Source organism: Arvicanthis niloticus, chromosome 1 (assembly GCF_011762505.2).
Source record: "Arvicanthis niloticus isolate mArvNil1 chromosome 1, mArvNil1.pat.X, whole genome shotgun sequence".
In the NCBI taxonomy this organism is placed as follows: domain Eukaryota; kingdom Metazoa; phylum Chordata; class Mammalia; order Rodentia; family Muridae; genus Arvicanthis; species Arvicanthis niloticus.
The window spans coordinates 125,514,251-125,539,770 of record NC_047658.1 but is presented as its reverse complement, the minus strand read 5'-3'; the positions used below and the strand labels follow the sequence as shown (position 1 = coordinate 125,539,770).

At 39.7% G+C, this 25,520-nt stretch overlaps 1 protein-coding gene across 2 annotated transcripts in view; it reads left to right on the top strand.

Annotated features, from left to right (window-relative positions):
- The window catches only part of Pcsk5 (proprotein convertase subtilisin/kexin type 5), a 411,165-nt gene that overhangs the window by 319,175 nt on the left and 66,470 nt on the right, over window positions 1-25,520 (top strand). For both annotated transcript variants that reach the window (XM_076918285.1, XM_034512925.2), the window contains exons 22-24: window positions 4,885-5,021; window positions 8,569-8,775; window positions 9,815-9,883. In XM_076918285.1, the coding sequence (XP_076774400.1) occupies window positions 4,885-5,021; window positions 8,569-8,775; window positions 9,815-9,883 (413 nt within the window). The remainder of the gene's footprint in view (window positions 1-4,884; window positions 5,022-8,568; window positions 8,776-9,814; window positions 9,884-25,520) is intronic.

Genomic DNA, 25,520 nt, shown 5'->3' with positions numbered 1-25,520 from the left:
TGGTCTCTGAGGTTTTGTTTTATTTCTGGTTTTTAAGCCACTGCATTCTTTTAGTTCCTAGAAAATAAAGATAGTCTTCAGAGAACATTCACCTGTGAGAATGTTTACATTAGCTTTCCGGTTTGGTTCAAAGCTGAATGAGTAGTGGAAAGAAAATAATACTGACAGGTATTAACAACTGTTGAAGCTGAGTGATGCACACATTGAGTAGGGAACAATTATCACTTATATATGCAAGATATACTTTTATGTCTGTTTAAAGTTTTCTACAATTTTTTTTAATTTAAAAATTTAACTCTAAGGTTGTTTTAATAAAAACTAGGAAAAAAAACTAAATAAAATAGAGACAGATTCCCACTTGTTAGGTTAGGTTAGCTTGGAACTCACTGGGAAACCCACATCTTTATCAAACTCATAGAAATCCTCCTGCCTCAACTTCTCCCTAGAGGTTGAGTCATTACTCCTGGTAAAAACCAGAAGTTTAGAAATCACCTGCATATCTTATGGTTTCTGTTTGCATTTTCAATCACCTTTTGTTGGGCTCCTTAAAGACAACTTAAAATATGAAACAAGCCCCTTAGCTCTCATGTAACATGCATAGCTCTAAAATGCTATGGTCCTAAGGCCTGAAGCCTACTTCCTAGCCCAGCCTCGAAGGAGTATAAAGTAAATAAAACTAAATTAAAGCATCTGGAAGTTACTTTTGCTTTTAAGGTTGTAACCTTAAACATTTTATTTGATCTGTTTCTATGAAAATACAGGGAGAAAAGACTTTTTATAAAGTTTAATTCCATTAAAACACTAAAATACCAAGAAGTTAGGAGAAACGCCCTTATGGTGGTTTTAATCAGGCCACACTAACAATGGGTACACAGGACAGCACTGACTCACCCAGGTCTTCTGTTAGGATTCATGTCTTTCTTTGACATGGACAGCCATATGTGTGAGTGTTGCCTTAAAGCTAAAACACAGTCTGCAGGAGACCAAAAAGATCATTACTTCCAGTGGTACTGAGTCTGGCGAGCAGAACCTGAGGGACCAGGGAGCCAAGAGTAAACTGGCCTTTTATGTACAGTTGTAGAGACTTGAGTCCCATTCTGTTTCCAATGTGATGTAAATGACAAATGGGAAAGGGCACTTTGCCTCCCAACTTTCTCCAATCCTGGGATTGTTGTAATCAGCTCCCCAGCAAATGGTTGGGTCTAGAAGTGTAAGCAGTGAGTTTTAGACAAGCCAGTGCCACACCAGGAATAATATCAGTGTAGTGAGAGGTGGTGCAGACAAAGGAATTTTCCTTCTCTTTGATGATCTCCTCAGCTCCTAGAAGTGGTAGCACAGTTATACCCTCAGGGATATGGTCTCCACTCAATTAACCTTATAACCAACAAGTCTAAATATTACTCTAAGGAAACTCTACAAGACACCAGGTTGGCATCATCTGCATTACACAGACTCAATTCACAAACTTTACAGCAATCCAGATGTTCACAGAGCAGTGGCTCTCCAAGTGTGATCTTTATACGATCCATGGGAAGTGGGATTAGCATACCAAAAAAACATTAGAAGTACTGTGATTATTACTGACCCATTCACAGTGGCTAAGATACATAATCAATCTGGCTGCCCAAGTGATAGATGGATTGATTTTATTTTATTTTATTTTTTATTGGATATTTTATTTACATTTCAGATGCCATCCCCTTTCCCCATTTCCCCTCCCTAGAAAACCCCTATCTCATGCCCCCTTTTCCTTTTTGCTTTTATACAATTTTTTTAAAATGTTAATCAAAGGCTTTATAAGTTTGGTATTGCTCAATCAGAAGTGTATCCCAATACCCAACCTAGATATATCAACTATCTTTGACTGGTGGAGACCCGTGAACATCTGCCTCCATGCCCCCTCCTCTTTCTCTCCCTTTCTCTCTCTCATCACCTAGCTTCTCCTCTCCTTCTTCTCCTCTCCTTACTCCTTCTCTTCCTCTCGGTACTCCTTCCCCCTTGGCTCTTCCTACATAACACCCTTCCTGTTAAAATAAAACTTTTCTCTCTAAATACAATTAGAGCATAATTATGCCTATTTGTATCAGTGAGGTACAAGAGAGTCCTAATACCCAGTCCATCATTTTGTTGACTAACCAGAACCTCTGTCATTTCTTCTAACTAAAACATTTAGTTCTGAACCTGGCTTTTTTTTTCTTGGCTTTAGAATGAATGTCAGCTGAAAACCATCCACTCAGATCTTTTCTCTCAAAATGAATAGCCAGGATTGGCTATGAGACTATAGGTTTTCAACCCTGTCAGAAATCCAGAATGACTGAGTTAACTGAAATTATGGGAAGCACAAAGCATAGCTTCTAAAACTTAGCCAATTTATAGAGACCGCTGAACACCTGGACAGTCCCTATACTACTGAATGTTGGAGCATCCAATCTTCAGCCTTCTGGCCCAGAATCATCTGACAGACCTTAGTGATGCAGAATTATTAAGGGCTGATTACTCTGTCTAGGCAGATATAATCAGTCGACTATTCTGCAAGTGTGTCCTTTTCTGGACAGTAATTTGTCTGTAGATGGAAAGAGGCAATTCTTGCCTAGTGGCTGTCTCCCCACAGCTGGAGTAACTCCAAAGATGCTCAATTTCTTCTTAGAATCCAAGGCAGGAAGCTGTCAGGAGCAGACAGGTCTCTAATCAAAATGAACATTAATATAGAAATGTTTGTAACGTCAATTCTGTGGACTTCTGACGTTTTGAAAACCAACTATTCATGTAAGGTAATCTGGACTGTTATCTGTTTACTCCTCTCAGCTATTTCTAAATAAAATATGGAAAACACCCTAACAATAAACTCAAAGCCATGAATTTGCTATAGTCCCTTAACTCACAGGCTAACCATCTCAAATCGGTTAAAAAAGTTAAAGAAGGACTGGGTCTAAGCCTTGTATTCCTAAATGTGTTATATAGGCACAATGCCCATGAGAGTATCAATACTAATTTCCCTTTTATATCAATAAGAAGCTCTTACCAATGAAAACCTTAAATTTGAAATCAAAGTAAATTTTAACTATTTAAGAAATTATAACTTCATCTTAATAATAATTATACAGATTTCTACCAATAGGTTATGGCTATGCAATGAATTCTAGCTAATCCTCCCTGTTCCAACAAAACCACTACTTTTCCCTAGAAAGACAGACCAATATTAACTACCTTAGTCCCCAAGTCCAGGGAATAGGGGCGCTGACTCTTCTTTAACTTCTTCAAGCTGATTAAGGGCGTTGAGATATTAGAAGAGGGGTTGGGGGACAAGTAAATTGATAAGCCTCTGACGCTGTGTCTTCACTGCATCCAGATGGAATTCCAGGACATCAGAGGTCTGAGCAGGTCCGCTCAGTTTGCTTGATGAGTAGATACACCAAGGCTGTGTAGATGAATTGATTTTAAAATGGGGCATATACACACAATTGAATATTACTCATATTCAGCTATAAAGAGGCTAATTCTGCCATTAGCAACAAAATGGAAGAGACCGAAAGATACCGTGTTAAGTGGTGTAAGTCATACTCAGAAAAACAAACCCTACATAATCTTATACCCATATAAGGAGAGTGAAACTAGTCAAACTCAATGTAGACTGGAGGTGTGGGAAGGTGGGGAGGGAAGGAAGAGCAAGAAAAACTGGGTAACAGAGAGAAGAGAGATGTTTTGGCATCCCACAGCAGAGTGGGACCACAAATTTCCAATTGTAGATTTTATGAAGATTCAGACTAGAAGAGGCTGAGGGTGCCAATCATAAAAAAATTGCAAGAAGTTATGAATAGTAAATGTCCTGATGTCATGAACGGAGGCTAAGCACTATGCTAAAATACCACACTGTGCTTCAGTAACATGCACGATCACTACGTGCGTGTTCATGAAAAACTTTAACTAATGAGTAAATAATTAAAAGTGTTTTAAACCCATGTCCTCTGGATCAGTAAAGTTAGCACCACCGGAAAAATTGTCAGAAATGCAATTTTCCACTCCTTTTCCGGAGCTCAACTAAATTAGAGCGTCTGGAGGTGGGACCCTGACCCCCTTCATCTGTTCACATTACCTGATTCCTACATTTATTTCATCAACATTTTGTGTTTTTCAAAGTAGAGTGCTTGGATTCAGTTGACTTAATCCCATCTGCTCTTATGATTACTCTGCAGAGAGGGATGAAGCCCAAACACAAAAATATTAGCAGTGACACCATGATATAGATTGCACACATATAATGCCAAAGGTTTTAGGAGGCTGTTTTCTAACTGTTGTTCCAGGCCTTCAGGGGGTGTTTGCACACACGATTAAGAAGCAGAGGTCATGAGACTCTAAGTGTGAGCAAATAAAATCTGAGTTCATACACTTGTAATATGCATAAGGCAATTTTCTGGATAGCATCTAACCTTCAGAATAGTGCTTCATTATACTCTTCCAGTGTACTTAGATATATCACACCCCTTGCCAAATGTGGGCACGCTGATAACTAAAGAAAGAAAGCTTTCTCCAAAGCCTCAGTATTCAGCAGCCCATCTTGAAAGTCAGAGACTACATCTGATGTTGACTGGATTTGGTGGAGCCTTCTGTATGACCTTTATCTGGGTGGGCACCAGTTGGGAGCAGATTCGAGATCATATCCCTAGCCCAGTTTCTGGTTAGCCTGCTGTTGGATCCATATATTGGCCCAAGGATGGGTACATGACTAATATCTCACAGGCTCTGAGATGATCTGCCCCAGGCATCACTCTTGTGTCTGGAACAATGAGAGCAAATCCGTACAGTGAAACATGCACAGCACATGTTCTGACTCTTGGCCCTTCAGAAGTCATCCCGATGAATTCTAATAGCCTGCTTGTCCTCCAGGGTCTTCGATAATGGTCGCTGTGTTATGAACTGTCCCTCATGGAAGTTTGAATTTAAGAAGGAATGCCATCCGTGCCACCACACTTGCCAAGGATGCCAAGGAAGTGGGCCTTCCAACTGCACCTCCTGTAGAGCAGGTGAGGACAGTTGCTGCTGGCTCTTTCCTCATCCAGGCTGTTCTCTGACAAACCACAAGCCGGCATTTGTTTTGGCTCAGAGACCTGCAAAGGGGCTGAGGTTCGGAGCAGACAGCTGTTCATTACGGCACCAGTACAACCTGAAGGCTCTTTCGCTGCCAGGACCCAAAAACCTTGTTCACATAATCACACATGTTGACTCACTGCCCCTAAGGAGATGAGAGAAGTGAAAAGAGGTCTTCTCAGGGAAGCAAAAGGAAAGAGTATTAAGTGTGTTGTCAAGCGTGACGTGCACAGTAAAGCCAAGCTTTGTTGTGGTAGACCTGAGAAGCTAGGGAGTTAAGCAAGGCACAGATGGTCCCTTAAACTAATAATGCATTAAAGGTTACATGAGGTCTTAGAGCTGAGCTACGCCATTTAGATGCAAGGTAATCCATTCCCTCAAGACAGATGTGACCTTTTGGGTGCAGTCTGAGTTACTCTCTGGGTATCCACCATCACTGGGGGGTAGGCCATGCCCTCCACATTCCTCTGCTGTTTAACCCTTTACACTACACCAGCCTCAGTTCAGAGGCCTGTCCTTTATTTTGACTTCATATGAACTACAATCATATGATTTTGCCTATAGTAGAGTTTGGATGTGAGGTAAATTTAAATTTTGTGTAATTTTAAAAGAAAAAAATGTGGATTATTAGTCATGGGTGAAAAGCTGGATGGTGTTGCTGCATGGGAGGCATCTTTTCCACATATTTTTTCAGGGTGGAGCCTCGAACAGGCTACTCTGCATTTCTCCACAATCTCTACTGTGCCCAGTTGTCTCACTGACCCAGAGAAGATGGTTCTTCTGACATCCATCATATTCATACCATTTGCTAGTGAGAGAGGCTTACTTGTCTTTATTCTTGCCTACAGTAAAACCAAGAAAAAATGAAAAAAAAAAATGACAATATCTTGGATTGGTAGGAACACAGAAACTGGACCCTTGCTCACTGCTGTTCTATATATCCTGCCACACTCTGAATATCTATCTTGTCCATAAACACTCTATGCCCAACACCAGGAGAGCAGGAAATGATTTCACCCCTGCTTCCTGATGTGGTCTGACTATGAGACAGCATTTGGCACAGAGACTGTGCACACACAGCAGGTAAGGGTGTGCCTTTTTCAGGAGGAAGGCCCTCAGACTAGCTCTAAGGAAATGCACAACTGTCCCATCCTTCTAGGTACGTTTATTAATTAATTATTTATTTTTGACAAGATCTCCTGTATCCTAAGCTGGCCTCAAACTCACTACATAGCTGAGGATAACCTTAAGCTTTCAGTCCTCCTATCCCTACCTCCCAAATGCTGAGATTATAGGCATGCACCACTATCCCTGGTTTTCTGCAGTTCTGAGATTCAAACTTACGGCCTTACATATGCTAAGCAAGAACGCTACACCTGAGCCAAGTGCCGAGCCCCAGCTTTCTAACTAACTAGAAGATACTTAAATACTCACTTCACTTCTGTAAGACTCTTTTTATTTGTTTAAAAAAAAATAGAAGGAACAAATGGACATTAAGACTCGATTTTTCCATAAAACCCTCTACATCTCAATATACATCACAAAATTAGAACAGTTTAGATTCTAAGCAAATGTCAGATAGTCCAAGCATCTTGCTACTACTTATATCAGGCCATGTGAGAAAGACCTGGACAATTTTTTCATATTTTCTACTTGAAGAGCTCTATCTGATCTATTATCTAAAATATTAAATGTGTCTATTACCTTAAATATTAGATATGTCCCTCCTTTGCACAAGTTGCTAGTAGATGCAATGGAGAATACAATAAACCAGACCATGTGCTAGCTAACCATTTCATAATCTGGTTTCAAAATGCCTAGTAGATTAGTAAAGGGAACCTCTGGATGTCTCTATGAGAGCATTTCTAGGGAGAATTGACTGAAAGGGAACTAGAACCCTTAATGTAGGCTTTACCCTTCCATAAGCTGGGGTTCAGAGGGAGTGGCAGAGGGGAAGGGGTGAGAAAGCCAATGTATGGGAATTCTTCTCTGGGGTGTGGCTTCCAGGAAAGGAGCTTCTCTGCTCCACCACACTCTTTCTACCCTGATGCACTGACACCTTCGAAAATGAGAGCCAGGCAAGTCCTCTGTCCCCTTAAGAGGTATGCCTGGTATTTCTGTCACTGCAATGAAAAAACTGACTTGCTGTCAAGGTGTTTACAGAATAATAAGGTTTGTCCTCACATACTGAACAACGAGAAACTATCAGATAAGGACCCAATGAGCAGTCAAAATGATGCCACAGATCATTTCCATAGGTGATGAGCAGAGGTTTCCTGGAACGGGTTATTGTTTACCAAGCCGTTATTTAGCATGTTCTTTGCACAACAGAAGCTCAAACTAACACAGATAGCTAGCCTGTGCCTTCAGGTTACTATGCTGAAGCTGAAGGCTCCACTTCAAGAAACTCCACAAAGGAACATCAGCAAGCTCACCTCCAATGTTATACTGACTTTCCATGTCTGCCCTTCCAACAAAGCACTAATGCTGTCTTTATCCATATACTCGGCGTCTCTGCAGCCTGAAGGCCAACGCTTTCAATATCCATGTGGTGGCTCATATGCTGAGTGAACACTAGACTCGGGTTATTCTGAGCAACACCGATCAGCTGCTCTTCAGAGGCGGGGCCGTATGGGAAATCTGATTCTCAGCAGAAAATGTAGATATTTACCCAGAGTACACTGAGCATTGCAACTCCCCAAAGCTGGGAATAAGAGGCTCCTAGGTAGACATGTAGTATTAATCTTGGTGTTGTTTTTTATAAAATATTTATGGATGTTTATAATCTTCTGTAACTGGTCCTGATTTTTTTCTAACTGATTAGATTTTTCTATTCTCTCCAGGAATAAATTCCCATGTTCTGTTATGCTGGGAAATCACTGATTCTTTTCTCATAGAGCCTAGTGCGGACAGAAATAAAACCCTTTGGGATGATGTGGGGGAGTTGTGGGGGTGTGCTTGATTTAGGGTGTCAATAAGGCTGTTCTTAGAACAATTAGTAGCTTTGCAAAAACCCAGACATTAGTCAGCACAAGCATGTGATTTTTAATAATGATTCCAAATCACTGGGAGATTACACTTTTGTCAAGGGTGTCTGCCATGAAATACATGTTTATTCTTGTGGCAGCTCTGTAACCCCCAGGTTTGAATGCCTCCACCTTTACCAAAAGGAGCCCTTGGGAAAGTTAAACATATTTTGAATTGTAGCTACCCACAGAGTATGGTTTGTGGCTTTACAATGACATCTCAAATAGAAGTTGTTCACTCAAATATATAAAATAGTGTAAAATGATTTCCTGCAAGAAAACTTTTCAGCAATAAGGATGTAGATGTTGCACTTTTTATTAAATCCATTCTGATGCTCTTGGTCCCCTAGGAACAAAAGCACTGAATTGTTTCTCTTTTTAATAAAACATCTTATATTATATGGGTTCCATTGCTGTTTTTCCATTTCCTCTTTCTCATGCCCCTCTAACTTGTCAGACAAGCATGGTCAGCAGCGCTTCCTGTACCAAGGGGAGTGTCTGGAGAACTGCCCTGTGGGCCATTATCCTGCCAAGGGACATGCCTGCCTACCCTGCCCAAACAACTGTGAGCTTTGCTACAACCCACATGTCTGCAGTAGATGTATGAGTGGCTACGTCATCATGTCCACAAACCACACCTGCCAGAAGCTGGAGTGCGGACAAGGTGAGGCTTCTCTGGGGCCCTGCTAAGCTCCAGGAGGTGGGATGAGAGAGTATACCACTGGGCCTCAGGGAGGCATTGACTACCTTACTTTCAATTCTCTTGATGTTATATGAAAACTTAAGAGTGACTCTGAACAACTCAGTAGGCAACTGGAGCTCTTCTCCAGCTCTACAACATTTCTCTTGAGTTTCTCCAGACAACAGAGAAAAACTGAGGTCCAAATCTCAAGGTCTTGGTCAATAGTTTTCTCCTTCTTAATGACTAGGTATGAGACCCTGGGCAAAAAAAAAAAGTCTAATTTCTCCCCTGTCTTGGGTGCTTTATTCATAAAGGGGATAGCATAACACTAAGGAAAATTGCCATGAGAAGCAAAGGGAATCAGTCTACCTAAACCTATTTGAAATGTTCGAATGCTCTCTGAATTGTATGTGTTCATTCCTTTGTTATATTGGAAGGTGATAAGTTAGCATCATTAGCTATGTTTGCTCTTCTCTATATAAGCACTCCTCTATATAAGGATTATGGCTGGCCCATGGCTGAAGACAGCTTCAAGATATTTTAAATTAAGCATTCCTTCTATCTCTCCTTCCCATTACATATCTAATTCCATTTGCCAGACACACAACTGATTTATTTAATAAATCTAACCGGCTAGCTTGACTTTAAAATTAGTTATATGGCCAGCCATGGTTCATGGTGGCTCATGGCTACAATCTCCGTATCTAAGAAAGGAAAGCATTGAACTTAATGCCTGTGTAAGCTACATTGTGAAGCAAGGTGAAACAAACGAGCAAACAAAAGACTAGTTATATGGAATACAGTCCAAACCTTTTGTAGCTTACCCACTTGAGTGCTACAGTCTGTTAAATTAATATAGGATTTTAAGGTATACTACATCCTTCTTCGAGCTGATTTGGGGCTTCATAATTGTTCTGTGAGTCACTTAATAATAAACCACATACCAGTATGACTTCATAGCAGCGAGCATGCCTTCACCCAGTGGGTCTGAGCTGTGTTCTCCATTCCTCTCACTGTACAGGTGAATTCCAGGATTCGGAGTATGAAGAATGCATGCCTTGTGAGGAAGGATGTCTGGGTTGCACTGTGGGTATGTCATGTTCTTTTGTTACTTTCAAAATTTAAATAGCTGTGTCCCTCATCCCACATCCTAACATTGCCATCGCTTCAGCACTTGTCTTGTCACTGAGGTAATTACCAATGTCTCCATCACTATTCCTAGGACAGACAATACTACAGTGAAGATGCTAGTGAGGCAATAGGGTCAAGATTAAGAAAGGGTGGGGCATCTTCCTCTGTGGTTGTTAGGTAGTTGATGGGGTACTTTTCAGCAAACGTGTCTGAAGGTGCTTGACTCTCTGAGTCTTCTTTATTAAGTGTCAAATAAAATCAAACAAAGAAATGCCTGTGGGCTCCAACTCACTCAGTGTGTGGAACACAAAAGTCAGAGGAAAGAGAGATAGGGAGATCTCCTTTTGTCAAAAATGAAGCCTAAGACAATGTATTAAACTATGGTGATGGTGAAGTCAAGGTTCTCATTACTCAAAGGGAAGCATCCATCCTATCTCGATTCCCAATCCCTTCCTTTCACACCGCTGGTGAAGGAAGAGGTGGGGTTGGTTTATAGCACATGACATCAGGGAGATGGATGAACACACTGTAAAATAGGGAGACTATGAAATTCCAAGACTGCACTTCTATGTAAGCCTAGGCAACAATATAGAAAACAGCATACAGCATCTGTGAAGGAAACTCCCAGCTGGCGAAAAGGGTCATTGAAAAATTTCTCTTTGGAGGGGCTTCTGTGGAGGCCTTTGGTGCCTCTAAAATGTTACTATGCACAGATCACATGGAAAATTTGTCGAAATGAAGAACAAGCTGTTCAGTGGGGCCTCTATAGTTGCTCTGTAGAACCCTTCCAAAGTGCCAAATTATGCCACAACAAAGTAAACTTTTATTGCCCTTATCTACCAGACTTAATTAATTACCCTCTCATACAATACATCCTGACCACAGTTTCCTTTCTCTCCACTCTTCCCAGTCTCCCACCCCACTCTACCCTTCTCCCCCAGATCCACTCTTTCATTTCTCTTCAGAAAAAGAGTAGTTCTCCCAGGAATATCAAGCCAACATAACATAACAAGATGCAATAAGACTGGGCACATACCCTCATATCAAGGCTGGACAAGGCAGCCCAGTAAGAGGAAGAGGTCCAAAAAGCAGGCAAAGGAGTCAGAAATACCTCTACTCTCACTATTAGGAGTCCCAAAAAGACACCAAGCTAACAATCATAACATATTCAGAGGACCTGGTGTTGACCCATGCAGATCCCATGGCTGTTGCATGAGTCTCTGTGAACCCCTATGAGCCCTACTTAGCTGATTCTGTGGACCATGTTCTCATAATGTCCTCAACCCCTCTGGCTCTTACAGTTCTTGCTCACCCTCTTCTGTGACTTCCTTAATTCTTAAACACTAGGCATGAGCTATAGTTTATATGAGGCTTTAGGAACTTGAATACCATTCTTTCATTATCATCTACTCTTAAGACAGAGGTGACAGGTGGAGATTTAAGGGTAACGTTATAAATATCTGGGAGGCAAAAGTAAATTTAAACACAAGTAATAAAAGACCTAAAAACTAAAATGTGGACAACATATTTTTATACTTTCCTTATGGATATTTTAATTATGTATTTTGTTACATTCTGGTTTTAAAGCTATATAAAATTACAGTCTTTCTTAGGATATTATAGGTGACTTTTCTGGCAGCAATGATAAATGTTCTGATGATATTGATTTTAATTTTTGTTCATTTCAAGATCTATTTCCCATTCAGGCATCCTACCCCAAGGGGATTTCTTCTGCACCTTCACCACTGTGTGTCTGCATCTCTGTGGATCACAGGGGTGTGAATGCTTCTGTGTGCTGTGGGGTGGGGTAGACCTTAAACACTCTTACCTATATTCAATGATAACAGTAGAACAAATCCACTAGGTTAAACATAAAATATTTAAAAATAGGCTTCTCTTCCACATCTTCAAAACACCCTGAAAAAAATATACCTTTGAGAACTCCCTCAGATTCAGATATCATCTTAAAAGAGATATGGTGTTGCATGATATTATTCTTTAGGAGAGTGAATAAACACCTAGTCAGACTAAATAAAGAATTGATGACAGGCCAAAGTTCATATACCACCCAGGTGCAGCTTAGTGAACCAATAAGTTTACAGAGGTTACTTACAGCAGTATAGGCAAGGGGTTACTTACAAGAGCAGAAATGATTCAAAGACAGCTGCATCATCAAAGTCCACCCTAGCACAGGTGACAGCTTATGAAAGCTGGGAACTCTAGAGCATACAGGATAACCTGCAGGCTGTTCTGAGCAGCTCAGCAGACTGGAAAGTCTCCTCTCCAAGCTTCTCAGCTGTTCTGAGACTCTTCTAGACAGCTATGTTTGTCTGAAAGTATTTGCCATCAGTCCTTATTGCATGTATATGTGTGTGCACAGGTGCACACCCACCCACACACACACACACACATACACAGAGAGGGGACTAGTGAATCTAGTCAGCTTTAGAGACATATACACACACACACATATATGTGTGTGTGTATACATGTATGTGTGTGTTTATACATATATACATATATGTATATGTGTGTACATATACTTATATACAGATATACTTGAGAGGGGCCTAGAAGTGAACCTAGACAGTTTCAGGGACTTCCCGAAGATACATTGAGATATTTACTTTCTGAACTTAATGACTTCCCCACAGGATGAAATGTTTCACTTCCCACTGTATCTTTCCTCAAAGACATTACACAACAGATAGGAATAACACCAAGGCAACAATGATCCCTGGGAGATTCAGTGTCCACCTTCTGCAGACAACAGCTAAAGAGGAGGAAAGGGTATAGAAAGAATATCTTATGTATGAATGGGTGCATCACCTGTCATTAAAAAGCCTATGGCTTAGGCAGGAAATAGAAGGTGGGACATTTGGGAGGAGAAAGAGATCTACGATTGAGCCGGGGCAGGGAGATCAGCCTGGGAAGATGTGAGGAGACAGACACATGGTACCTCAGCACCCAGTAACCAGTCATATGGCAGAATGCAGATTAAAATAAATGGGTTATTGTAAGTTATGATTTTAATCAGAGAAGACCCTAGCTAGATGGCCAAGGTGTTTGTAAATATATTTTGAATCTGAGTCTTATTTCTAAGAGCATGGAGCTGGGAGGTAGAACTTTAACCAGGGTCTAACATTTGGAAAACGAATTCCATAGCAGACACAGGCCAACCAAGTACTCAAGGTCCAGAGAGTCTGCTGAACTGATTAACTAGTCTGATTCACTTTATAAAGTGCTATTTGAATATCTGACTCGTTCCTTCATTTAGGCAACTTTAGCTATCTTCTGCATGCTAGGTACTCACTGTGGCACTAGAAATTCAAAGGTGACATGACAGGCACCCTATAATACAATTGTGCCAGGAGAGACATACCTGGAATGAAGTTCTTTACAAGGTTGGCCCAGAGTGGAGGGAGGGTCAAAGTACAGCAGAATCACTGACTAAAGTGACAAGAACATTCAAAATGCTGAGATTCCACATCTTAAATTCTAATATTTCTCTTCATTTTCAAGATTTCTATATATTGGATCTTGTGTGTTCTTGAACTGACTTGACACACCTCGACTATGACTTCATTTCTGAGCCCTTGTTATCTCTCCAGTAGAATGAACACCCCCTTCTCTCTTTCATGAGTAGGCTGCTATAACATTGGTCCAACATTTGATATGTGGTATCTTTCTGTCTGATACTAAAGGGTTTGCTTAAGAATAAACTCTCTGACTTAAACTGTCTGCTCTCACAAGAAAAGCAGCAGCCCAGGATCAGAAAGCATGCACAGCTGTTATGCAAATGTTCCCCATTTATGATTGCTTGGCTTACACTGCTCTGACTCTGTCGTGGTGTGACAATGATCTTAGGGTTTTAAATTGAGATCTTTTTCTTCATTGGTAATATGCATACAGAATTTCCTCATGTTGATGGGCAGCAGCAAACTAGCTGTCAGGAGATGACATGCTCAAGTCAACAACCAATACCATTCAGTGTGCTGTTTTGCCAGCAATTCTTCGATATGTTATGTGAGATAATCAATGTTTTCTTACAAAATATACTTGTGTTAAAGGCGCTTGCTGAAGTGTAGCCTGTCTTCTGAGAATGTATGAGAGAGAGTGTAAGTCCTAGACTCTAGGTTATGCCACGACGTTTGGTAGGCCGAGAGTATTAAATGCATTTTCTTCTTAAGAGTATGTTCTATTTCGAATGGGTTTATCAGAACATAACTCCATTTTAAGTAAAACAACAACAACCAAAAGAAAACCCGAAAGTTTAAAATATACATAAATATTTACTAGATTGAGTTTGAGAGTTTCTCAAGTTCAAAACAGAGTATTGGCTTATGAGACTCGGGGATTCAGAGTCAATGTTTTCTCTAGTTAGATTTTGTATACAGTCCAAGAAGAGAAAAGAAATCATACAATAAAAATAATTTTCACAGAATACTAGAACTGGAAAACAATTACAAAAACATGGTTAATAGCATTTTATAGTTTTAAGAATGTAAGAATCGGAGCTTTAAAAGATATGAATAACTTAGCAAGATCTGCCCAAAATTCTTCTTGTGAAACAAAACGTCATTCTTTGGAGAGAATTTCACTTTATTCCATCTTAGCATTGCAGATTTTTTTTTGAAGGGGTCTAGACGATCTCTGGAGGAATTAAGGACAAGTAAAAGCAGACATTTGAGACATTTTTATCTATGCTATGTCATAAACAGTTGTTGTGAAGGCTAGGGTGTTTCGAGAGTTGTGTACTCCTTTTTTAGATATTTAGATCACTATAGATTAATGTCTGTGTTTTACGACTAATAAAGGAAAACTCTATTTCCAGGTTAACGAGAATCTTAGCCAGCTCCAGGGAGGAGTTAGGCCTTGTCAGGTCAAGAAATATTTTCATAAAGGAGACAGAAAACTAACCCATGACCAAAAGCATTTGCTTTGTCTGGAGGGAAACACTGAATTTGATAGCCTAGGATGGAGCTGGGGTGTTTTTATGGTTATGGAATGAGGTTTCTATTCTTTATTATGCTGTAAACAAATAACATTTCTATCTTATTCTAAGAATAAATTGATGTCAGATTTTTTGTCTTTATAACAAGTGTCTTCAGTTGGCATTTTTAACAAAGGCAAATCTTGTTGTTTGGGATTATAATTTGATGTTTTGATGTATGCTTCACAGTTTTAATTTAATAAATGAAGTAATAAGTGTCACCTAAGCTTTGAGGTCCATACCTATTTATTCATTAATTTAATAATGGATTTTAATCAAGTTGTATAAAATCTTTACTCCCTTACCTCATTAATAAAAACAGAACAGTGTTTGTATTTTTGTTCCAAAGGACATAATGAAAATCTATTAATTTTGTTGTTGTTGTTCTTTGAAAGGAGACTACAGAAACATAGACATTTAAATTTTTTAAGCAATTTCCAAAAAGAAATAAATTCCTATAATTTAAATTTTAAACAAGGAGACAAACTTTTGCATAAGAAAAATTCATACAGGGAGCCTCCTGCCCTGAAGTAGTTAAAGGAGTTTTTTTTTCCAGAGAGGCAGAGCAAAAAGGAGGCTGTGAGTTTGTCTTGGTTGTCCACACAGAAGAGGATAAACTTCCCTCAGCATGGGGCTTCCACTTGATGACAAGTAGCAAGACGTTCTGCCATGGATTTTCCACCATGAAATATATGAATCTGAAAGAGAAAAAATAAACAGACAGAGAAAATCTTGGAGAAGCCATTGAAAATCCAAACTTTGAATTCAATGAATGCATTTAAAATTATTCTTTAGTTGAAATAGATCAACTGAAGGTTGGAGTGTGACAGACAGACAGACAGACAGACAGACAGACAAAAGGAAATACAGGGAACTAGATGTGGCTCTGGAGTAGAAAGCTGCCTAGTATATGTGAAGCTCTGTAGTCCACCCTCGGAACTTAAATGAATAATTATATAAACAGACAGAATGATGGGCTTGTTTAGGTTTTTCCTGATCAAAATAGGGTACCATGGCCATACTTATTATGTAGCTGGGGATGATCTATAACTTCTGATTCTCCTCCATCACTTCCCCAGTACTGGAATCACATGTATGTGAAACTACACTCAATGGTAATGAGATCAAACTCAGGGCTTCCTGCATACAAGGAAAATGCTCTGCCAACATAGATACATCCTTGGCTCAAGGATGCTGTCCTGAAGAGGTATTTTTGAGTGAGTTGGACTGATGACTTCATAGTACTCAAGGGCAGAGGGGCTGTAGTACCAACAGCAGTGAAAATGCTCGTATAGAGTCCCAGGAGAAGAAAAAACAGGTCCAGCCAAAGTGAACACACCTTGAAGAAAGGTATAGGCTTTTATATCAAGGAGATAAACAGCTCTCAAGCATAAGAAATGAGGCTGGTTCATTAGATGGGAGATACAAATTAAAATGACCATGGGTTTCATGATGCTTCCCAGGCAGTCTGTTTTGTTCACCCCAGATACAGATGCAATAGAAGACCAAGGATATTATTCCATGAACATTCAGCTCGGTGAACTAAAAAGTGTTTATTGGAGGTGCTTAAAGGAACATGGGTGAAGGGGTTGCTGACAAGATCATGGGAAAGTTACAGCCCACTGCACACCAGCCTCCCCTTCACAGCCCTCAATAACTATTTACATCCTGGGAGAGGTGTAGGACTCCTTAAAGCTTATTAGCTTCATGGGCCTTCTCTTCCTACCATAAAAGAATGTTAATGATTCCAGTCTTGTGAGGGTCTCCTGGGGGTGTTCACAGTTTCTCTAATTCAAAACATCAATAAGCACACCAACTCAGAGGAATGCATAATGCCATAGAACAGTTTTTTACCCATCAGACTAGCATATCAATAACACATCAGCTCTCTAGGCAAGGCTGTAGGAAAGGATAAGTTATATATACATACATATATATGTGTGTGTGTGTGTGTGTGTGTGTGTGTGTGTGTGTGTGCATATATATATATATATATATATATATACCCAACACTACAGTAATCCAGAACCCTATCATTCAATGCCTTTCCATATAAACTAAGCACCTACCACACCTACTGTGGCTCTTAGACTATTAGTATAATAGTAAAAATAGTAAAAATCAGTACAAATTTGTTCCTCTCCCATTATGTTTTTAGCGACCTGTGTTCTTGTCAAGAATTTTACCAATTTCATTCTGCCTCCTGCCTCCTTCTAATTTTCTTAGGGTTAGAAATTCACCTCTTCTCTTTGAAACATTATTGGCTTCTCTTTGGTATAACCGAATCACAAGCCTTACCACTCTTGAGTTTGGGACCTGTTATTAAATAACACAAAGGTGGTGTGAACATGGTACTGTTACTCTGTGCCAGCTAATCTGTTAGCTAGGGTGACTACTGTATGACTAACAGTCAGGTTGCAAATACAGAGTAAATGTACTGGACAAAGGAAAAATTTGAATCTTAGACAAAACAGAGCAAGATGCTGGAAAGCAAATCCCTGGGCCAGGGAGACAAGTGGGTATGCAAATATCCATGGGGGTATTAACATAGTCAACCATTTGGAAGCATATTAAAGGCTCATGGAAGACTAGTGGGTGTGCAAACATTCATAATGGTATTGCTTGTAATCAACCATTGGAAGCAGATTAAATGGCAGGCTCGTGGAAGGCTAGTTGGATATCCTAGAGTGTATAAGCATGTAGAGCACTCTACTGTCATCAAGACCAAAGATCTGTATAAAGTAATAAAGATTTCCTGTTATACTGTTTCATAAGCATTCTGTTTGTGGTATGCTATCTTCTTGGTCAATAACATGTTGAAATTAAAGTATGCATATTTACATTTGTGCTTTCTTATGAAATAAATCAAAGAGAACAACAACAATAAACAGAACAGGAAGAAGACAAGCTGGTTGATTGTAGAACTGAAGTTGATTGACTGTAGAACTGAAGCTGTTTGACTGTAGACCAGAAGTTGGTTGACTACAGGCCTAAAGCTGGTTGACTGTAGACCTGAAGCTGATCTATAAACCTAAAGCTGGTGGATTGTAGACCTAAAGCTGGTTGATGGTAGAAAGAAGTATAGGGGCTGGAGAGATGGCCCATTGGTTAAGAGTTCAGAGGACCAGAGTCTAGTCTCAATGCCCAAATTGTGTGGTTCACAATCACCTATAACTCCAGCTCCAGGGGCTCCAACAACTTCTCTCAGCCTCGGTGTACACCTGTACCTACACATGTGTACATAGACATATAAATAAAAATAAATTTAAAATAAAAAGAGTGGAAGAGATGGTAGTGAAACCTCTTAAGGTAAGCTAATAGTTCTAATTTTAGTCTTATATTTCATGTTTTTATAAAAAATAGTATAGTAACTGGTCTGTGTGAATGGGCTCCCACATTTTGGATAAAGAACTGAAATTCAAATAGTTTTATAGTTTTTCCTTTAATGTTTCATTGTTAGTGTACAAAGTATGTTTCATGTGTCTTGTTGAGTCTCCTCTTCCCCCTCTCTGTCCTCCCCACCTGGTACCCATCCACATCTTGTAACCTTGGATCTGGTGTCACACATGTCCTCCCTCAGCTGCCTCAGTATCTCTTGCTTCCTCTCATAGTCTCCTGTCTAGTTTCATAGCATTTACCCACACACATACCCATTTACATATACTAATACAAACAACAGAATGCTGGACCCAAAATATAAATAAGGACATTCAGTTTTTGTCTTTCTGAGTTTGAATTATTTCACTCAATATAATAATTTTCTAGATCCATCCATTTTTCTACAAGTTTCATAACTCAAATTTTCTCTATGGCTAAATAAAAATTCCATGGTAGATACATTATTATTTGTTTATCTATTAATGGACATATCACTGGCATGGTTTTCTTGTCATTGTGAATAATGTATCCTCCCATGCTGATTCCCCTTATAGCCATCAGAAGTAAACCTCCTCTTTCCCCACAGGCTCACTAGCATTCTCTGTCTTTTCTTTCTTGATCTTAGCCATTCGGAATGGCATAAGATGGAGTCTAAAAGTGATTTTAATTTGCATTTTTCTGATAGGTAAGGATGATAAACACTTCAAAGAAATGTTATTGTTTGTATTTCTTCTTTTGAAAACCATCTGTTTCTTCCATTATCCATTTATTGATTGGCAGCTTAGGGGTTTTGGTGCTTAATTTTTATAGGTTTTGTTCATTTATATTTTATTTTATACATATGGATGTTTTGTCTGCATGTATGACTATGTACTGCATGCCTGCACAGATTCCATAGAAGCCAGAAGAAGGTGCTGAATACCCTGGAACAGGGGTTACAGATGGTAGGATCAAATCCGGGTTCTCTGCAAGAACATCCAGTGCTCTTAACTGCTGAGCCATCTCTTCAGCACCATAATTTTTGCAGTCCTTTATATAGTATAGATATAGGTCTGTCTAAGGTAGAACCAGCAGCAGTACCTCCATTTGGTAGTCACATAGCCTGGTCTGTTGACGGTTTCCTTTTTAGCATCAAAACTTTTTAATTTTGTGATCTCTTTTGTTAACTCTTGGGATGTTTCCTGTGGTTTAGGAATCCTGCTCAGAAAGGTCTTTCCTATATCTAAAACTTGAAGTGTATTTTCTATAATTTCTGTGTGAAATCTGCTCACCCAGACAGGCCTTAATATTCATTATATTACCTGGTCAATTAGTTGGGAGGAAAAAAACCCATTTATCATATTTGAGGAAGAAACAAAAAGAAAGGGGAACAGTTTCTTATCTTTTTCAGAAAATGTTCATGTGGCAGATGCTTAAGAAAAACATCATGGACTCAAGGAGAATGACCAAGTAATCAGTGTGCGCTAAAATTAGTGCTTGCAAAATTGTTGGGCAATGGGTAATTACAGGGTCTCAAAGTACCACCAGAATTGATAGTTAATTACAACCAGTCTACAGAAGTTATCATAATTAACATCACTGTTACTAGTTCCATGCACTTGAAGGTATATGTCTCCTGGTGAAAGAAATTCCATAACAAGGATACTTCACCTCATATCTGTGACAAGAGTGGCTAGGAAGCAAATAGACTACTTTGGGACATTTGTCATCTTCATAAGGCATTTTCATTATCATGTTATATCATTACAGGAATGCTATCACTGACATCTAAGGAGAAAGATCATAATTCTGCCTGTACTATGAAGAAGAGCATACCCTAGTTATTGTGTAGTCTAAATTCAAGCATTTTGAGAACAAGCAAGCCATATTGAGCTGGAAGATATAGTCATAAGAGAAATCTAAAATGTACAACCACTGCCCTGTACTCTTAAGAAAAATGGAATCTCATGAAAAAATGAAATAAGTAAAAGAATACAATAATGAGCTAGAGATAAAAGAACCAAGAAAGTGGATAAATTCATGAATAGATTGAGGAAAAGGGATAGTGGCAAATCAAAGTTGTTCTCCCTCAGTCTTTCTCCAGGTTTGAAAAACTTTTAAAGGACTTTAAAGGAATTTTTAAAAGGTACTTCATGCTCACAACTGAGACTGTCTGATCATACTCCCAACATCAGTAACTATTCCCAGGCCCTAGGTCTTGGTATTTACTATCAGTCTCCAATAAAAGCAATCAAGCCCCGTTTTTTTAAATTAGTTGACTCATGACAGGAAATATACAAGATGAACTTGTAGCATCTTATAGTGATAGAAAGTAAGAAATTACCAAAAAAAAAGCAAGAAAGGAAGGAAGGAAGGGAGGGAGGGAGGGAGGGAGGGAGGGAGAGAGAGAGAGAGAGAGAGAGAGAGAGAGAGAGAGAGAGAGAATTTTAAACACACACTAGTGGTTTAAATGAGAATGGCCCTCATAGGCTCATATATTTGAATGTTTAATCCCTAGTTGGTGAAACTGAAGTATGCTGGCTAGTTTTAAGTCAACTTGATGAAAGCTAGAGTCATCTGAGAGGAGGGAACCTCTATTAAGAAAATGTCTCTATAAGATCAGTCTGTAAGCAAGCCTGTAGGACATCCTCTTAATTAAGGATAGATAGAAGAGGGCCCAGGCCATTGTGGGTGGTGACATCCTTGAGCTAGTGATCCTAGGTTCTGTGAGAAATCAGGCTGAGCAAGCCATGAGGAACAATCCAGTAAGCAGCACCCTTCCATGGTCTCTGCATCAGCTCTTGCCACCAAGATCTTGCCCTGTTTGAGTCTTGACTTCCTTCACTGATAGACTATAATGTGGAAGTATGAGTCAAATAAATTCTTTCCTCTCCAAGTTTCTGAGGTCATGGTGTTTCGTCACAGTGATAATAAGCCTCCCTAAAATAAAAGGATTAGGAGGTGCGGCCTTGTTAGAGAAGGTGTGTTACTGGAGATAGGCTTGGAAGTCTCAAAAGTCTAGGCCAAGCACAGTATTGTTCTCTGTCTTCATCCTGCAGATGAAATGTGAACTCTCAGTACTAGTCCAATGCCATGTCCGTCTGCTTCCCAGCATGATGATCATGGATTAACCCTCTGAAACTGTAAGCAAGCCCTCAACTGAGTGGTTTTCTTTTATCAGTGTCCTTGGTCATGGTGTCTGTTCACAGCAATAGGACAGTAACTATAACATTGCCCAACAATGGCATGTCTGATGATTACATACAACACATAAAAAGTGTCTCCATTGGTCAGGGCTGGAATAATCAGAGCTAAGATGTGAGTAAAACATTATTTATAACCCAGAAAATATGACAAATAACTATGAATTCATATGAAGGTAAATAAATTGTTGGATTAAGTAGATGAATAAGTATGGGAAGAGTAGAAATCTTCCACACAAATCAATTTGAAATCACTTAGTAAAATAACCCTGTTTTAAGGAAGTGGAGCATACCCCCCTCCCTTAGTGTGGGCTATATAAACTATCTTTCTTCCAACAGTGATGTGCAGAAAAGACAAAGGGAAGCAGACTTTGCAATGGAGAAACACTCCCTCAATCCAAGTATTCAGGTCAACACACACACACACACACACACACACACACACACACACACACACACACAGAGTGACCTCACATGATATCATACTGCATAGCTTCTAAATATCATTAAAGATGCCACCTTGTCTTTGTGGTCATCCACCCTAAAATCTGAAATCCCAGTCTAATCATGACAAGACTAACAGTAAACCCCAATGGGAGACATTTTATAAAATGTCTGATTTATACGCCCCAAAATTGTCAAATGCATTAAACATATCTGAGAAAACTGTAGCAGCCTACACCGACACAATGGGAAAGACACTGGGTAAAACCTAGGATAATCTTGATGGGCTTTAGATAACATATTATCTAAACATAAACCATGAAAGACCACCTTTTAGGAGTCTTAAAATACCTCATATCTTGATTGTTGGAATACCCCTATGTATATGAACTCGTCCAACTATGAAGGGCAAGCTTTGTACAATGAAAAGACATTTCAATAAATCAGACTCAAAAAGAAGAATACCTAAGTTTTACAATGCACCCTCGAGTGCCCAGGACTTATAAACATCTCCTAACGTTCTGGACAATACATCACAGTTTTGAGTGGAATTGGCTCATTTTAAGCACTCACAGTCCTTCTGCTAAACCTTTAGTGTGGGTGACATCTTCACATTCACTGTCAGGTTTTACAGATGGAGAGCTCAAAAGCAGACAATTTTGTGTGCATGGAAAGCAATCGAGCTCAGAAAGTCAGTTTTTCCTGGCTTAGTTGTGCATACCTTCAATCCCAGCACCTAGGAGGCAGTGGCAGGATTTACAGGAGTTTAAGGCCTAGGCTATATAGAAAGTTCTCAGACAGCCAGGTAGAGATGGCCTGTCTCACTATAAAATCAATTTTGAGCAATTTTATTTATAACTTTTTTTCATTCCTTTCAAGGAAGGATGTTAACTCAGAAGCTCTTATACTTATTAATATGTGTGTGAATGCATAAACACACACATATATAACACATATATACGTTATATAGGTATGTGTGTATATACATATATATATACATATATATCATATACATATATGCCTGTATATATTGGAGAGGGATGTTCTAAACAGATATTTCTAAATAACAGACTTCCTAAATTCCTCAATGATGTCAATCAACAAAGATTTATTCTTGAGATGTCTGGTAAGGCTGTTTGGTGTTGTCGTCAATCCAGGACCAGATAGACAGACCAGCCACCATTTGCTCATTTTTCCTTCACCTCTTCATTGTCATTTTTCTCATAGTCTGAAGATTCTGTCACGTTCTGACAACTGAACTTCTGACAAAGCTACAGATGGCTGGGTCCTAACAGGAGCTGATGGTAGAAGGGATTTCTCTGACACTTGGTTTTCCTCTTGACTGCTGTGGTCAGAAGCTCGCTCTCATAGTCGTTTCTTCTTTGTCATGGTCTCTTAAACTTTATATTTCAATATGTATTATATGTAATCTAGGGATAATTTTAAAGTATATGAGAAGTTGGGCACAATATATATGTAAACACCATATCATCATCTATAAGATACTTGAACAGCTACAGATTTATGGTATCATAAGGGATTCTGAAAAGAATCTTCTACAGATATTGAAGGATAACAACAGTCCCAATGTATGTGTGTGCCCTCACTACATGAGTAGTGAGTCTTTGCCCTTCTTGACATTTGAAAAAGCAGTGTCTCTCTCAAAGGAGCTCTTCTGAAGCATTTATCACCCTCTGCCTCCTGCCTCTATACACAATCTGAGCAGCCACCTCAGTCTCCTGACACCATACTTTCCCACAATGCATCGCCCCAAGCCATAAATGAGAATCCTTTTACCCTGTAGTGTATGGTCAGGAAAATGAACCAAATGCTTTGGTTTTGAAGGAGTTTATTAAGTACATCCCAAGCAAAAGTAAAGGAGTTGATAGCAATTAGCAGTTACATAGACAAAGCAGTCGATAGTGCATTGTGTAAGGTGGTGCTCATGACATCAAGCAGAGATAACTCAGGTATTTGAGGCAGTCAGCTGGAGGCCCTAGTTCTGCCATGACTGAGCTTCCAGGTCTGGACTTCTGGCTTCCCACTCCCAGTGGAGGGCACTTTTATATCATGGGAGAGACAATGGTGACATCTGTTGGGATTAGTTCACCTTCTCCCTATTCTTGAGAATACCACGTTTTAACCCTCCATCTGATACACCTTTCTTTTCCATCCTTGTCAGTGTTGTGGTCTCGAGGCAGGCCATCCTCAAACAAGGGGCTTGGAGGACACTTGCTATAACATGTTTGAATCTCCTTTCACAGAGTCCACTTCTCAGCGAGTTTAAATAGCACATGCCAACGTAGCAGTAGAGTGTCCATTTGCTCCCCTATGCTGCATCACGGCAGGTATTTGGTCATAGTCAGAAAAGGATCCACGGCGTCGATAGCAAGGGCAACCCTGTACTGCTGTATCTTTTCTTTATCTACTTGCCATGAAATGCACCAGCTGGAATGAGAATTTGAACATTCTTCTCCATCTTTCAGTGAGGGTCAAGAGATATTTACTATGTACTCATATCCACCTAGGAATGAAGATACAGAAACAAAGAAACCATCCTCTCTGGTGTCGGGAGGCTCCCATGTAAATGAGTGGTTCTTGGCTCTTGCTGCACACTGGAATCACGCAGGAGAGAGAACATCACCATCACACTTTCCGTTCTCATCTGACTCTTCTGGAGTAGGGCTTCGGCCTTAGTATGTCTCTAAAGCTCTGACTGCTACTGGTCTGCAACCATGGTTAAAAAAATTAAGTGACTGAGAACCTGCATACACGCATAATTCCAACACCATATTTGAAATTCTTTTGTTGATGACAGAAGCTGAAGCAGACACAGATAGATGATAATTATTACATTTTAATGTTCTGTCCAGGCTAGGTATGGAGCTAGGCAGATAGTTCACATGCACAATCTAGATTTCTCAGGATAGCCCTCTCTATCCAAAACCCTTATTTTCATTTGATAAATGAGGAAAGCAGTACGCAGGGAGCTTATGTAATTTGCCCAAAGTTACACAACTTAGTAAGTTTTAGAGCCAAAGCTAAACTTAGGACTGTCTGGCTCTAACCTTGTAGACCATCCAAATGTCACTCCTTTCCAGAGCAGGCTGCACTCATCGACCACTTGCCTAGAGAAAAGAATGAATGTTGCAGAAATCTTCACCTGCTGAGTCTGTGTCTGTCCTCATGGGCTTGTGTTCTTGAGTGTCTCCTGATGTTTCCCTTGTCCTTTTCCTATGCTTAAGCTCACATTCTTATGGTTATGGGAGAGAATGACATATTGGCCAGATAGCCAGAGCACAATTCTAGAGCAATTAGCTCATCATCTTGGCTCTTCACGTTATTACACTGTTTGCTCCCAGAGCTGAGTAACGTATTGTGTAACTGACCTGTGAAGTGGAGCTGTGAGCCAAGGCTGTCTGGATCACGTAGGCTTGCAGAGAGAGAGAGAGAGCTGAGCCAAGCACATCCAAAATAAACCTAGCTAAGTAGGAGATCTGAGTGGTCAAGCACATTGCACAGCAAGCGGGGCTCAGAAGACCATCTGCTGCTTGGAAGAGCAATGTGAGGTCTATGATGCTGAGCTCCCAGTGTGAGGA